The 17,106-nt window shown below is 36.0% G+C and overlaps 1 protein-coding gene across 1 annotated transcript; it reads left to right on the top strand.

The window, feature by feature from the left end:
* Positions 1-3,486: 3,486 nt before the first annotated feature.
* LOC145774079 (gap junction gamma-1 protein-like) lies at positions 3,487-16,180 on the top strand. The gene is made up of 6 exons (XM_082585228.1): positions 3,487-3,810; positions 9,806-10,010; positions 10,476-10,513; positions 12,705-12,809; positions 13,107-13,281; positions 14,615-16,180. Exons 1-6 carry the CDS (start codon positions 3,571-3,573, stop codon positions 14,890-14,892), a joined length of 1,041 nt encoding a protein of 346 aa, XP_082441354.1. The 5' UTR covers positions 3,487-3,570; the 3' UTR covers positions 14,893-16,180.
* The last annotated feature ends 926 nt before the right edge of the window (positions 16,181-17,106 follow it).

Raw genomic sequence — 17,106 nt, 5'->3', positions numbered from 1 at the left:
CGGAACATTTCTAAAGGATATGTCCTGAGATCAGCGATCCGCCTTTTAATTAAGCTTAGCCTATGTCACTAAAGCATACCCCGCTTCAATGTCTGCTAAGAATGTTTTAGTGAACATTTTGACCCAAGGTGGAAGGAAAATGGAAAGAATGTTTGAATAGGCAGCAGAACACTTTTTAATATCCCAATGTTAATTTGGAGTTGGAGAAAAAGCAGATTTTAAAACCAGTAGTCCATAATGACTGACAGGGAGATAATATACTTTGAAAATCCTTTACTTTTAACATGTTTGACATTCTTTTAACTTGTCTGGGCAGGGGTGTGTGCTTCCTACAGAATAACGAAAAAAAGAGTAACCTATCGATGCGTTTTTCAGCGCCGTTGTCGGTCACATGATGCAGAAGCTCCAAAAATTTATCATCGGATGGTAGGGTGTTGTGAAGCTATTTCCTTATCAACTCATCGAGTAGGATGAAACTATTGATTCGGGTGAAATGGGTATGGGTGGGCCATGTACGTGCTTTTCAGCAGCACATGGTTTATCTATGCAAATAAAGGTTTTCCATTTTGGTTCAGATAAAGACAAGGGCTCGAGAGAGAGAGAGAAAACTTTTATTTCGTCTGTTGCGAGATTAGTACAGTACAATTATACACAATACGAATAAAAAAGAACCATAGCAATCTAGATCGAAACTGTAGTAATTTGGAAGATATGAAGCATTATTGTGTAGCCTACTTTCTGCAACATATTCAAGAATAACTGTCGTTAATGCATCAACAATGTTCAGGAACAATGTTCTCGCTAATGCGTGGTTGATATAATGTAATGATATGATTTTAAATCTGATCGTCCGTGGTTGCTTTTCTTAAACTAAATAGTGACCACAGAATTTTTATTTATCAAAAATGAGCCATGTAAAAAGGCTTGAGAACCACTGCTTCATAAAAACCCGAGTAACTTACTATTTAGTGCAGCTCCCCTAATAATTTTGCTAGTTCTGCTGCTGGTCACTAGCGAAGACCTTTAAATGCATTATAAATCAACTTAAGCAAAGGTCTATTTTTACTTTATTTATTATTAAAACATAGGTTACCCAAAGCTATTGAAAGTTGTTTAAGCAAGCAAAAGGTTATGAGTCTGTCAACATTCAGACATAAACGTCGATGTAGGGCAATGTTATGACATAATTTAAAAAAAAATTGCTTGTTATACTGCTCTGCCTAAGCGGTTTCACAAAACGACCCAATAAACCGGCGAAGTTTGCTTTCAATAAAAAGCCACCCCTCCTAAAACACGGCGCGAGAAAACTTGAAAAATACTGAGCCTGATAAATTATGACTAATTTTCAATCAGGAAATTTGTGGAACGAATAGCAGTAATAGCAGTTGAATAACGAAATACGTAAATCTGCTGTAATACTGCATGATAAATTCTAACTTTCTCTTTAATCAAAGAAATATCGAACATATTGTATAATGATATTGTTAGGATTGATTTCTTGTTGCTCCACAAAGGCTTCTCGTGAGTGTCAGTTTTTGATTTTTCTATTTTTTTTGTGACGATATTCTCAATACCCGTTTATTATTATTATTATAAAAATAATTATTAAACCATCGGCTACATAGCCGAGTGGTGAGAACCTTGGAACGGCAATCGAAAGGGCGCCGGTTCGACACCGCTCAAGAGCATGCGGCTGTGTCTGTGGCAGGACACTTAAAGGCATGCCTGAAGGTGGACACGAAAATTGGATTCCTTGCCTTCCCGTCCACTTAATCTAAATCTTCAACCACCGGGTGTAAGCCTGGATACGACAAACAAAAAAAACATTATTAAACCGGCCTGTAGGCCACTCGTTTGCTAGATGTAAGTCCTTAACATTTTTGTTAGCCTCCAGTTTTCTAAGGAATTCAATTACAAGTTTTTCGCAAGCAATTGAGAAAAACTAAACAATTCGCCAGTGAGCTAGTTAGTGGTTACCTTTGACAAAGTGGCAACCAGCTCGGTGGCGGAGTGGTTGTCGTCAACTCTATTGCTGGTAATACATCTTAGATCGATACCAGGTCGGATCATACCGAAGACTTAAAACGGCATCGAATGTCTACTTTCTTGTATAACGCAGTGAGGATAAATCGGATAATAATATGATGATGACATCCCGAATCTGATGCAAAATTTTAAATGAGTCCTGTCGCGAAAAGACTTTAGCAGTTGTAGAGCGACAATAAATAAGCCATAATATCATTACCGTGATTAGTATTGACAAAGTGGCACTATCACACTAATTGCTGATTTTTAAACACTCCACGGAGCTCGGGAAAAAATATGAGTTAAAAATTTATATAAAGTGCTTGACTTACAAGGAAACTGTTTGCATAAGACGACTGGGATTAAACATTAGTTCAGTTTACACAGTCGCTGGCTTATTAGACTACAATGCAAGCGCTGTACTTTTTAGGTAAAACAAGCACTAACTGATGATAACCGTTCAAACGTATATCACTTCTCAGAAAGTTGAGTGTTTGCTCTTGGTGGATGGTATGGCCGGGAGAAACAACTTAGCCGGTTTTCATAAATTTCGCACAATTGTAGGAAGGTAAAAGAAGACTTGGTATTGTTGGAACATTGTCTTTGTAAAAAAAAGATCTTGAATTCATCACCAAAGCATGGAAAGACTTTGAAAAGTGTTTGAATTCTTGAAAATTACATTGAAAACACGGTCTTCAGTTGAACTTCAAAGCGACAATATTTGAGAGTCAGCACCCAGCAGTGTGTCACGTTGAACTGAAGCTGAGAAAAAGAATGCGTGTCATGTGACTACTGCAAAAGTGCACTTGCATTCTTATTGGAGTTGCAAGGTTCAGAAAAAGAGTTAAACTATTTCTGATGTGCTTCATAGAACAAACTTAAAAATAAACAAATATTGGACTGAATCTGGTCAGTGTCTTTTTCAAAGTCTCAGCTGCTTTTGGGCAAAAGACGTTTCAAATTATATCGATTAATTTTTATTGTTTAAAACAGGAAAATTAATTTTAAATAATTTGATACAAAATTAAAAATAAACTTCTGACGTTAAAACTTTAGTTGCGGTGAAGCGACAAAAGTAAACCATAGTGTTCTCATTGCAAAGCAGTGTTGAGTCACAGAATCGTATCAGTATATTTAAAACATTAGAAAGAAAAATAGAAATATTGCAACATATTTTTAAAAGTGCAGTATAATTCCTTGTGTAATAAAGATACAAAGGATTTTTATTTTGTAAAAGAGTAAAATATTTTGAATGGATTAATGCAGTTAATATTTTTTTATACAGCAGGTTTTTTATACATTGGCTTCTGAAACAGCTTTTTGAAAATTCCGTTTTGTGATCATCAAAATGCAACATCCATAGCTATTGTATTATACTGGAAGCACAGAACTTTAGGCTTAGCCTACTTTTGCAGTTTTTATTTAAATTTATTTATTTTGTTTATTTAAATCACAGGAAAAGGAAAATAGAAAGTCATCGAAATTTTTTCTCATAATTCATTCAACTAATCAGTAATAAGAAGACAAAAGCTTTTAAACTAAATCATGGCTTGGCATATTATTGAAAAATTACTGGAGCAAGTCGCAGAGCATTCAACTCTGGTCGGAAAGTTTTGGGTGACTTTCTTCTTCGTCCTACGATTTTTAATGGTTGTATCTATTGCTGACTCTGTGTTTGGTGACGAGCAGGGAGCGTTTGTGTGCAATACACTGACGCCTGGTTGTTCCAATGTCTGCTACAACGATTTCAGTCCGATTTCCTTAATCCGGTTATGGGCGTTGCAGGTGAATACAGCTTTTAATTTTACGAGATTAGTTTATGTCAAATCCTAGTGTATTAATTTCTTCTTTCACGTATAGCTCTTTCAATTTGTTTTTATTGCGTTTAAAAAAGTCCGATCCGTACAAGCATCATCATCTCAATTTGCTACTGGGGTAAGGACACGACGCTCGAATGTTTGAAAGAAATAACAAAAAATAAATAATTTTTTGTTAAATGTAATGGTTTGGGTGGGTAGAGAGCATAGACACCTTAAATAGAAGAACTAGTATCTGCTATGCTCGGTATTTGGAACTTGGGTCCCAAATCCAAACTTGGGTTCATCTAAAATGTGGTATAAATTATTCATAAAACTTTGCTTTTGATGTCTGTTACAGAGTTTTGGGGGGTGAGGATTCCATTTTTCACACTTGTTTTGTTCTAAAATATCAATGAAAGGTCTTTTGAAGCTTATTAGTCGCAAAAATATTACAATTTTAGCAAAAATGGATGTTTTTTTTACTTAAGTCAATGAATCAAAAATTTGAATTAACATTCAGTATACGTTTAAAATGTATAAGATTTAAAACTGCAAACTGGTTCGAGGTACATCAATGACATCAGCCTAGGCCATGGTTTTCAACCTTTTTGGTGGAACGAAACCCAATGAAACATTCCACAAGCTCGAGGAACCCCTGTTCCATAATGTAATTGCCTTATGCAAAAAACATTGTTTAACTAATAAAATTAAATAAAATACTCATGTTCAGATTTATTTATGTACAATAAAAATACAAACTGTAAAAAATTACAGTTATTCTCATAAAAAATTCAATGAGAAACTTGAGCCTGGTGTTTCTTGCACAAGTCTTTAATATTGGGTCGTGTGTTTAACAGACACACACGAAGTTCATCTTCCACAGACAGCAATTGTGCTCGTCTCTTGTGCTTGATGGTTGTCAGAGCTGAAAATCCAAACTCGCACAAGCAGGAGGTTGAAAACAGCATAAGAAGTCGCAGCGCTTTCTGAGCAATTGTAGGATATTCCTTTTCAACCAACAAGCAGAATGCATCCATATAATAATAAAATAGACTCTCGGATTTGAATGTAAACTTGCGGAACCCTTAGACTTACCGGCGGAACCTTAGGGTTCCGCGGAACCCTGGTTGAAAACCACTGGCCTAGGCTATACCAGAGCAGATGAGTAGCCTATATTCAGTAAAGCTATTCGTCAGCTATGAGCTAATTTAATGCCATATTTTGTTTAGAAAACAGTGTAACTGTATATTACTTGTCTACTTAAGTAGAAAGTTTCTCTCTCCTGCACAAGCAAGTCGCTTTTGTCCAGAACAAATCCTTTCAAAAAATATTGGACATCCGTCATGCAAGCTGCTTTAATTCTAGCCATTGGGCTATTGATATGTGTTACAATTTGGCTTACGTGAATTCGACAGCAGTGAAAGTTCTACTTCTCAAACATGTGATGTACTAAATAATCAAAATGAACTTTGTGTATCATCAGTCCACCCGGTTCAAAGTCTGAAGAAATGGTGAATCAATTGCATCATCGTAGAAATTTTCATTTTCAATTCCTGACAAATAAGATCGAATTTTGTGTTCTAAATATCCAATCAGAAAAACATTCTTGTGTTTGATAGAGCCATTACAAGCAATGAGCTTTTCAGTGTCAGCAATATTCAGAAAATCATCGTCAATATGAATTGTTAGTATCGCATTCAACATCACTCAGACAGTTGTGGGGTAGAATCATTCAAAAGAGCAAGAAGGTTATTGGTTTCAGCAGCTGCCTTGATGTCTACAGTATTAATATAGAAATTACCGCCACTACGTTGTCTGGCTTGGCCGAAGAACTTTTCAAGCGCTTTATCAGCAAACACATCAGGTAGGACATGACTGGAATTATACTCCCTCAGCTATAACTGTGCAGCCTGAATGTTGATCCTTGTTGACACAACAAATGTATCTGCAGTTGTTTTCGTGTCTTTTCATTCGATCATGACCACCTGTCCAGGCTCAAGGGGACACCACATCAAAATTTTTACAAAGCTTCTTGAAACCAGGGCTTGAAACTAGTGTAGTCCTTTATCCACGGCCAGTGTTGTACGCGTCAATGAAATAAATTGACGGCGTCAGCGCGAATTGCCTAAAACCTTCACGGCGTAAAGTACTGCGTCAGCTCTAAAAGAAATTGACGGCGTCAGCGTCAGCGCTAATTTCTAGCGTTATTTTAGCCAGGGTCTGACAAAACAGAAGTCTTTCAACCAAGTTTAGGCTGAAAATAGCTTTAAATAAAGAGCAGGTAGCCTATTATGTTTTGAGACTGTATTGCAATTGGCTGCTTAGCCTATTAGTTATTTCCTTGTAGAAACACAAGCATTTCAAAATGTTTGTCCGACAATCTGCTGCGTTTGGGACGCATAATGTCCTTTCCTTTCCAAGTGAAAACATGCGTTCCACAGCACCGCTGGATGGTATTGGTGTGTTGTATTTCAAAAACAAGCCTTGAAAACGTTTACTCGGAAAGACATCACTGTTCCAAACGTGCTGTGTTGGTGTAGCATATATATATCTTTAACGAGGTTCACTGCACCAACATCGCTCTTTTCAGGGACATTAGAACTCTTAAAATAAAGTATCTTCAACCGACATTCATTGATTTTTTCTTTTTTTCTCTCTGATCTCTCGTTCTCGATAGGCTACTGTTCACGATATGAGTGATCACCATTTGGCGAAATTCTTCCGCTTGTATTCCAGGTAGCTATTTCAACCAACACGAAAGCCGGTAATTCGGATGAGTCGCGCTGGCCAGAATACATTGTTTTCATTGTGAACATTCATTGTTTCCATGAAAACAAAAATGACGCATAGCGCTTGACGCTTAAAATCGGCAAAATAGTTGACGGCGCTATCACTTCCGTCAACTAAAAAATAAATTGACGGCGCTAGCCTCAGCGTCAACAAAAAGTTGACGCCGTCAAATGACGCCGTCAAATTGACGGCGTCAACGTACAACACTGTCCACGGCTGACGACACTCATCCTGCATGTTCATAGCAGAATAGCTATCCTTGACATTTATCATGTAGAACTATAGTCAGTGATGAGCTTCACAAAAATGATAGTGCCATCACTACAAAATCGAGTAGCATTTTCAAAGTGGAAAGAGAAGCCACAGTCTTGTCGTGAAAAATCTGTCAAACAAAAGGAACACTTTTTTCCGCAAAGGCTTGGTGTAGGCCTACACACTACACAGATGTGTATGTGACCTTTGTTAAACGGATGCTGTTTTACGATCTTCATTGTAGAGTGCTTCAATATCACGCTACAGCGTGCAACATGCATTTTCGCCTCTTTCATGAAAGAGAGTTCTTTATTGTGCTCAGTTGCAATTTGTGAAAAGCGTTGCAATTAGTTGCAATTCACATTTCTTTGTCATGCTTTCGACGGTTTCAAACTTCGTTACGCTGCTGACCAACTTCTTAATTCAACTGTTTCATCACAACCCATTTATTTGTGCTGCAATTCATTGGCAAACATTGCTTGCTCGTTAACTGCAATGATATTTTCAATAGATTTAGTAACAGTTAGCCATAATAGCTTACAGTAAGTCATAGTCATGTATGCGCAATTTGAGCAAATTACGCAGACTAGTCTTAAGATTTTGGGACCCAAGTTTAAAAACCCGAGATTGCGAGTTACGAGTCCTTCTATTTAAGGTGTCTATAGTAGAGAGGTTACTTTTTTTAACTCTTTGGTGTTGCTTCGTTATGTCTGTTTATGGTTAAAAACATGTAATAACAAACGACACAAAAAAAAATAATGTTTTTCAAAATTAACAATAGGTACATTGATATTCGCCCATATCTTTCTTTCAAGGTAAAGTTCAAATAAAAACAGCCTCGGCCAATATTAGAAAAAATGTAATCTACTGTATTTAGATTCAACTTTAACTTTCCTTGGCCTTGAATTTGTTTTGTTTCAAAATTAGCTTCTCAGAGAAAAAAATGTTTAACTTCATTTCAAAATGCAAGGAACGTTTACTACAACTGCATGTAGAAAATATCTACTGGTTTTTTCACATAAACTGCAAAATTTAAGAACTTTTTAGGTAGTCTTTATATATAGGAAAATAAACATTTTGCAATAACCTGTAAAAACTGAATAATGGGTTCGCAAGCTTTATCATGATTGCACTTTTGCATTTTAAACAAAATGTCTATCAATGATCCCAATAATTAACTGGCATTGTGTAACTATGCATATGTTTCATTGACTTTGAAAAGCTTTAGAGCTGTTGCCTCAACAATCGAAATGTTACCGTCATCGTTTTGACACCACACAATTAAATATTTGAAGTTGCAAAGTCCGCGGTTTTCTGATGAATTGCTCAGCAATGTAAAAGTTAATAAATTTAAATATTTCAAAAGCTTACATTGTCAAAAAGCCTTAGATTTGGCAGCAGTTTTCAACCATACAGATCATAGCATCTTTTCACAAATTGGGACTAGGTGGGCAAATTTTCAAAAAGGGCACTTTTAGCGCGAGAGTTATGTTATAAAGGGCATTTTTCGCGCGTAAATGATGGGAAAAAGGGCATTTTTTCCGAGCGTAAAACATGTATGCAAATGTAGATTTCTCAGGCAAATTGCGGGTAAAAAGCAGAGATGTACGTATGTCGTATACGCCACAAATTCTACGCCGTAGACATGCGGCGTAGACTTTTTGTTCACACTAACGGCCACATTTTTTTGGATAGTTGTCGCTTGAGGCTACGCCGTAAAGTTTTCACGGTTTTTTAGCGCATAGCGTCAACGCATAGGCTACTTTTTAATGTCTTTTTTCGCTACAACACGCCAATACCTTCCAACGCTGCAGTTGAAAAAATGTTTTCAATGGGCAAAGACATATTGAAACCAAAACGCAGCAAAATGTCAGAAGAACACTTTCAGATGCTTGTGTTTCTTCATGGAAATTCAAAATAAAACTTGTTTGTTTCGAGTGGTTTATACCGTGTGAATGTTTGGCACCTAGCAAACAAAGTGAGTTTACGCTAGTGTATGCGCTGACGCAGCCAACTTTTTTTACAAGTTACTTTGACGCATACGGCGTATGATTTTTCGAAAGTTTGCGTTTACGCTGACGGCTTCAATATTTTTTGTATGCGCGTACATCACTGGTAAAAAGGCATATTATACTTAGACTAAACTTTTGAGACCCATAATTGATTCCTATATTCATCCCCACCCACAATATGTTATAAATAATAATGTAATAAAATTTAATCTAGCAACATTTAGTTGCAGAGGTCTCTTGTACTTGTACTAAACTAAAGTAAAAAGAAAAACGAAACACAACTGCTAAGATATTATAATGAGTTGAATCTTTGCAGAATTAGATGATTCTATAATTAGAGCTAGTAGCCTATTTTATTTTGATGAAAATCAAGAAACAAACTTAACTCAGACATTAAGAATCTCACACAAAATTTGAGGTAGCCTACTCACAACACAAATTGCTAATTAATCTTCTTGAATGGAAAATTTGGCTAAGGATATTATAAGTAGGCTACCGTAAGATCAAAGGTAGGCTCATAAGTTCTAAATGTATGCTGAAGCTTTCCATTTAGCTGTTCATTCTTTAACTTGGATCTAACTTAAACGAAAGTTAAGTCTTAAAAATTGCCCACCTAGTTTCAAACTAGGTGGGCAAAGAAAGGGCTAGGGGGGCAAGCAAAAGGACTAAGTGGGCAATTGCCCATCTAGTTTATATGTGAAAAGATGCTATGATACAGATATGTCTGTGTTTACTTTTTGCCATCATAGACTGACAACAGACCAGTTTGAAGACATGTGGAAGCTAAAAGAACATGACCTGCGTTTTTTAATGGGCTACAAGCACTCATGTTATAGTGTCAGCTCGTAGAGTATAACACCACTAAAAATGAAGAATGTTTTAAGTCTAATGTAAGAGACTTGGTTGTAATCAGGAATTTTGTTTCAGATTCTTTGTGTGTCCTTGCCCACGGTAGTTTTTATTGTCTACACCGCTCACAAGATGTCGAAAATAGCCCAAGCTAAAAAACTACGTCAGGAGGAAATGGATAAAATTAAAAAACAAAAAGAAGCCGCTAAAAAAAAAAAAGATGAACGTAAAAAGAAACTTGCATTGGAATTGAGGAGGAGAGAAGAGGAAGGAATCCCTCCAGGTGATAAAGTTTAACATGCTATATACAAAACTATGTTGCATGGATATCGTATATATTCAAAGAAAAGTCAAAAATGTGATTCCTGTTTGTGTTATTTTTATTTACTGAGTCAAACATTTGATCTTTTCTTAAAATTTTGCTTTAATTTACAGGAATCAAGTCTAATTTATAAGATCATACAGTGTATAGTCTCCGATTTAGTTAAAAAAAATGGGCTCCTAATGCTTTTTTGAAAAAATTAACTTGCTGAATACTGCGACATTTTGGTTGTGTGTAGTTTTCGCTTAGCCTATGAACTTGTAGCCTATATTTCAAAAGTAGGCTAATCAATTTGCCAAAAAACGTTTTCAGTTTATTGCCGTTGCAAACATTTTTATAAAAATGTGAGAATTTTACATTTTTGCTGCAATGCAAGATCATCCAATTTATGTCAGCCACATATTTAAAATGTGTTGTATAAAACAGATTACAAAGAAGTGGAAGAACCGGTAGCTGAAAAAAAAGTAAGTAGCTATCCTTAGGCTTAGAGTGTACGGTTTTGCAAGTGTGAACTGTTAATGGTTGAAAGATAAACAATCTTTTGCAAAATAATCAAACATGAATGGCTTGAAAACGTTAGTAGCCTAAATCTAGTTGTTAGTGGTTGAGGTTCTTGTTTATAGTAGCCTAGGTTATCTTTGTGGTGTACCGTAACTTTGTAAACGTTTTGACAACGTAAACGTTTTAGGAATGTTTAACTTTGTAAACGTTTTACTTTGCAAACGTAAACGTTTTAGGAATTTGTCAGTATAAGTAAACACAGACAGCCTGGTTGCTATGCTTTAGAAGTTTAGGTCATGTGATTGAATTTGCGTTGGATTAACCATTTAACTAAATTTCATGAGTTGAAACTCTTCACGCTTGTTTGCAAGCAACGATGCCAAAAGTGTAAATAACGTTTGTGACAAAAGTTAAATTTTTGTTGACGACATAGTTGGGTTAGAATGATTAACTAAGCTTGTTTTAAACTATGGCCTAAACATGACTTTTGTGTGGAGTACGGTTTTCTGCAATACAGAAAGGGAGCAAGTACATGTCACTCTGTTTTCGCAGTGAGCATTGCTGCTTGATCTTTTTAACAATCATGTGTTCTTAGTGTCACATAAAAAAACGATGATTTGAAATAATGTAGTATTCCTAGTTCAATTGTTCCCAACTTTTTGTGCTTGCGAACGGTTAAATTTAAAGAATTTACAGAATAGTGACATAAAAATTCAAATGTCCGCCCCGTTAGCTCAGTGGTTACGCGCCTGACTCAAAATCACGCGGCTCTGGTTCGGCTCTCGAGGTGTGCGCTTGAGCAACACATTTCAGGACTATACTCTCCATTCGCGGCGTCTAATGAATGGAATAATTCCCCGGCAATAACACTTCAACAATCGAAAAACTTCACTCTGTCAATCTCGGTAACCGGCCCTGCGTCAAGAGCCTCTACAAGTATGCAAAACTACCAGGAATAAACAACCAAGGCTTTGTCAGTCCGAGGATAAAGATTCAAAACCAACCAACCAAATCCGGGCAATTGTCAATGCAATTGACTCTGTATTGCTTAGTTTTAGGTAGGTGGCATGTGCAATTGTGCATTTGGCTTGATGTCCTACTTAGCTACCGGTACTTTGATATGTTGCTATTGGGCTACAAATGACATTTTTAATTTTAAGAAAAAAACTGCATTAGTCATTTGCAAAGATGTAAGATTAAAGACAAAAATAACAGATGTATTCATTGAAGTAAGTGATTTTGCAAACCATATGGCTATTCCCCTTAGAATTTAAAACTCTTTTCATTAGATTATCATCAGAGATTAAACAAGCTTGAGCTATACAGGAAACTCAAAAGAGGATTAAAGCTGCGTTTAAAATGTGATTTACCTCAACGTGTAGAAATAAATCGCAACAAGCATAGCGTGCAGCTTGTGACGAAAAAGATTACTATTGAATTTTTTTTTACTATGTATCAAGTTTTTACTATCAATACGTAGGCATAAGGACAGCTTTACAAAGGTTAACGAATACGAAATTTACAAATCAGATCGGATGAAGCTTGTACGTGTAACAAAGTTCTATCCAGAGTTTCGCGTCTCTTAAATCACAAACTTTAACTTAAATATTCATCACGGTTGTGTTTTTAGACTTCTTGAAAACAACTTGCTGCCGTTATTTTATATCGGCCTATGCTCCTCACAGTGCTAGCTTTAGCCTTTTGATATGATAGCCTACAGCCGCTATTGATTGATTAATGGTAGAAATCTTTATCCCCGGACTGAGAAAGCTTCTTCGAGGGCTTAATCCTGGCAGCTGTTACATACTTGTAAAGTTAGACCCGGTCACCGAAATTGACAGAGCATAACTTCAGCTTGGTGTTGTCTGTGAATTAATTCACTAGGTGCCGCTAAATGAAATGCTGTACAAAAATGCGTTGCGCAAGCGCACTCCACGAGAGCCGAATCAGCGCTATTTGATGTTGCGGTTTCTTCGTGCACAAAGTCAGGCATTTAACCAACTGGTCTATTGCGGCAGACACTTAGTAGCAGTGCGTTAGTACAAAAAACATCGCTTATCAGGCGTGGTAAAAAAGATAAACTGTCGTTCCCAGAAACTAAAAGATAAAGTTGTGCTAATACCAGCAATTCTAACAAGGTCATTAATGTTGCAGAAAGAAGATAAAGAAGCGGACAAGAAAGATGAAGACGACAAAGTGTGCGCAACGAAACTAGATTCTGATACGCCATCCAGACTAATGATAGCTTACGTTGCACAGGTAAGCGAAAATGCTAGACTATTCGATCCTTCAGTACACCACTAAAAGTTTTGCTAATTACGAAAAGCTCCTTTCATTATGAACGAGTTTGCTGTTGTTTTATGAGAGGTTGGAACTGCGACCATTTAAAAACATCTTGTGGAGCTATGTCTGAAGCCATAAACATGATCTCAGCTCCATCGTTGAGCCGACTTCTAAATACTAATATTTATAATGTCAATAAATTGACTTCAGTTTGAAAGTTAAAAAGAAAGAAAAGAAAAATAGTTTCAATTAGTAATCTATCTATGCTTGCAGGTCATATGCAGATTGACTATGGAAATCGTTTTTATGGTTGTTCAGTTCAGTATATACGTATTTAAGTTTTGGGTTCCTGAACTCTTTAAATGTGCAAGATGGCCTTGTCCAAATGCAGTGGATTGTTTTGTATCACGACCAAAAGAGAAAACAATAATGCTTTGGGTCATGTTTGGTAAGTTTTTAGCTGAAAAAGAGTCTTATTTACGTTGCTTCAGTTTCTGCAGAAGTTCAATTGATGTAAAAATAATGCAAAACATTTGTTTCTGAACCAACAATGACTATTTATATCAACACTCAAAAGTTGAAGTGTTTGGCAAAGAAAGCCCAAACCCAAAACCAAAATCCAGTGCCCTGGACCAGATAAAAGCAGGGATGGATAAAAGTTAACAGCAAAGTAACTCCTTGCGTGATGCTCCAGGGCAGTGGCTTCCATTTTAATCATGGTGTACTTATAAACATTCATAGTACGGAGGCAAACCTTGACCAAAAATGTTTTAAGTTACATAAAGTAGGTTATAAATATAAGGATTCTGAAAATAGTTCAGGATTTATGTTGACAAGTAGCATGTGTTTGCGTCAATGGCACAGAGTCATCCCCAAAACTTAGCTTAATATTTAATATTTTCGACTTCAACGTATTGGACAACTTCTTCCAATAAATTTCATTTCGTGTAACTTTATTTAATAAAAAAAAATAAAAACGGTTCATGTCGGACTTGAATGATGAACATTGATAGCAACAAAGACAGAAGCAATCTATTACCTTTCGATCATGTAACATGAAACAATAACCTATACTGGGATATTTGAAATCCTTTCGGAGAAATGCCAACAATCAACAAAGAATTGGTGCTATATTTTTGAAATAAAGTCCTTGAACTTCAGTAGGCTAACCGGAAAACTGTGATCAAGATGAATTTTAAAATGGGGTAAAAATACAACTTCACGCTGGCCGGTTATATTTCAGCACATCGATTGTAGAACAGGCCTCCTTTTCTAAGTAACACAAGAAGAAAAATACATAGCCTACACATTACATAACATGGTCAACGAGAAACGTGCTAAAATTTAGGTTAACATCAACTGACATGTAGTATTGTAGTAAGCAAAACTTGAAGCAAAAAAATTACTACATCGTTATCCGTGAACAGAAAGTTCAAAAACTTTAATATCTGTAGCTGGACAGTAGATTAGGGAAAAAAGGTTAACGTACTCTGTATATTAGTAATAGCCAACTTCAAGTATTGCTACGCTATCTGTAGCCTAATTTATCTTTGACAAATAAAAGACGTCAAAGTTATAAATATGTCGTCTTAACGGAATATTAATGCTACGCAGCAGACGATTTCATTTCGAAATCATCTGTCTAAACAGAATTGAAATATATGATCCAGACAAACTTTGTGTGGGTTGTAAGACCAAAGAAAGACTTTAAGTTTGAAAGTTAATGAGTAACGACATGGTATATCATGTTACCAAAGGAGTATATTTCTTTTGGCTTGTAGGTACTGGTCTAATCATGATTGTGCTGAATGTTATCGAGCTTTATCACCTTGGCATAAAGAAAATTTGGGAAGCATGGAAGAACAGAGGCCATGACATTACTAAGGAATACAAGCAGGTGAACAACATGCCTAGCTTTGGAGTACATGGAGGAGGAAGACATTACGGAGCAAAATATCAAAGAGGATATCCGCAGGCTGTCGGTATTAGAGTGGGATACGCTCGAAGTAGTTTGTCTGGGGAAGGCGGAAATGATTTTGACGGAGATAAATTTATTTAAATTTGGTAAACGAAACCTTTTTTAAAACAAATCTTGATTTAAAGTTTGAAGGACGTTTAAATCAAGATGATGAATTTCATTTTTTTGCTTTCGCTTTTCATGAAACACCTCCTCACAAGCGCTTATTCTTAAAAGATAAAACCGCAAATTTTCCCTACTCCGCAACACAGTATCACAAACCATAATGTCGAAATTATTGGAAACATCAGAACCTCGCCAGTTGAAAACTTGTTTCCTAATAACTTAGCTTGTTATTGCCATGTATCGTTTGCTTCTAAAATGCATTAGTCTACAGTACTTTAAAAGTAATGATTTGGGGAGAGCAGATGATTAGGCTACATTTAATTATAACGCTTAAACAACATGAATACAGTAGTTATTTAGCTGCATTGAATATTGACAATTTTTTTAGTCTTATGCAGCGTTATGATTTTAAATTTCCTCAATCCGAGCCTATACTGTCATGAAACATACAAGAAACTACTGTATAGCCACGGCAGCCTGCAAGAACAACATGTTTCCCTACAATAACCAGATCACATACGTACCTTGGACTTTTGCGTTGTATGATTAGAAAGTTAATATTTACTGACAAAGTTTCTTTCAATTAGGGATATTTATGAATAAATTTATGATTTTATGGATTTTCTGTCATATTCACCATTGGCTATGAGCTTCTTGAATTGAAAACTATTTTGTTCTTAAAGTGTTGCTCTGATCTTTATAACTACCAGACACTTGAGTCTAACCTGACTGTACAGTAACAACGACAGGTCATCATCTACTTTGTTTTAAATTGAATATTAATTGAAAATACTGTTCATGAAAATTTCTGTAAAACGTTTTTTGACTGTCTTGCGTTGTAAACGTAATGCACTTGCACAAAAAATACAATTTTCACAGCAAGTTGTTTAAAAAAAGTGAAATTATAAAGCCCTAATAACGTAATCAAAAACGTAGCTTAAGTAATTGAATAGACGTTTAAGTAATTTAGATCATAATGGTGTGAAAATGATTTGCATTGCTTTCACCAATAGTGACACTTTACAATCCTTTCCAGAGTTAAATAACTTGTTTATACCCACCTGCCGAAATTTTAATTTCAAAATGGCCTTTTCAAATTCTTTGCACGCCAGTAAAAACTGCTTCTGTACAGTGTACAGGCATTGTTTCAAAAGTATTTATCACTGAGTTGAATATGTAATTATAAAATTGCAAAAAACATTAATAAAATAAATCAAATCGTTTAGGGCGCCTGCTTATAAAAAGCAGATGAGTTATTTCTTTACTGGTGTTTGTGTTTATCGGCAAAGTACAACGGTGTCGAGTATTTACTAGTTTGAGGTAGAATAGTTCAAAAAGTCGCTTAAGACAAAGCAGAGTACTTTTTTATTCAGATCGTTTATTTATAAACTAAGGTTTTATTTCTACAGGCAATGCGTAACTCTGCACGTAGTAAAATGGTGAGAGTAATTTGATGATCAAGCGATCTACATAGAGAGTTGTTAGCAATTCGTCATTGCCTACTTCACAGAAGCAAATGAGTCCTTTTAAACTAATTTGACAGTTTGCAGCTATGCGCTATACGGCTCTAGCGAGCGCTCACTTCACGTCATGCATAGGCTACATATAAAGAATAAAATCTACAGAGATGGACATCCGATACCAATCGATAAAAGTAGCGGGCTACCCGCTATTGCTACTCGGACTAATGTAGCGCGCGCTACTGCTACTTTTCCCGCTATTTTTCTCTGAAACAAACACAGCACTTTATGACGTCAAAATGACCTTGAAAAAAAAATTTCATTCGTTTACACTGCCAGTTCACCGTTGTTATCGAAAACACGTTGTAGTGAAATTTATTGTTAAATAATAGGCCTACCTATCTTTTAACAACAAAGACCATTTCAAAATGCGAGTCACAGAGTCCTGCCCGATTTGCCTTGAAAGCACGTTTGTTTTCCCACAGAAAATCTTTTCTACTGCAGCACTGCAAGGAATGAGAAAGTTTTATTTGATAAACAGACGTTTTAAATCTACACCAGGAAATCTTAAGGACTTGTTTCTGTCTTAAAAATTGACGTTTCTTTCCGTACCGACGTTTCATCAGGCAGGACCATAGGTGGGCAAAGTTACTTTCAAAAGTAACTGAGTTACAGTTACAGTTACCTGGCCAAAATAGTAACTGAGTTACCGTTACAGTTACCGATTTTA

This window comes from Aplidium turbinatum, chromosome 7 (genome assembly GCF_918807975.1).
Source record: "Aplidium turbinatum chromosome 7, kaAplTurb1.1, whole genome shotgun sequence".
In the NCBI taxonomy this organism is placed as follows: domain Eukaryota; kingdom Metazoa; phylum Chordata; class Ascidiacea; order Aplousobranchia; family Polyclinidae; genus Aplidium; species Aplidium turbinatum.
Note: the sequence above shows the minus strand (reverse complement) of the source record. Positions and strands in the feature narration are given on the sequence as shown.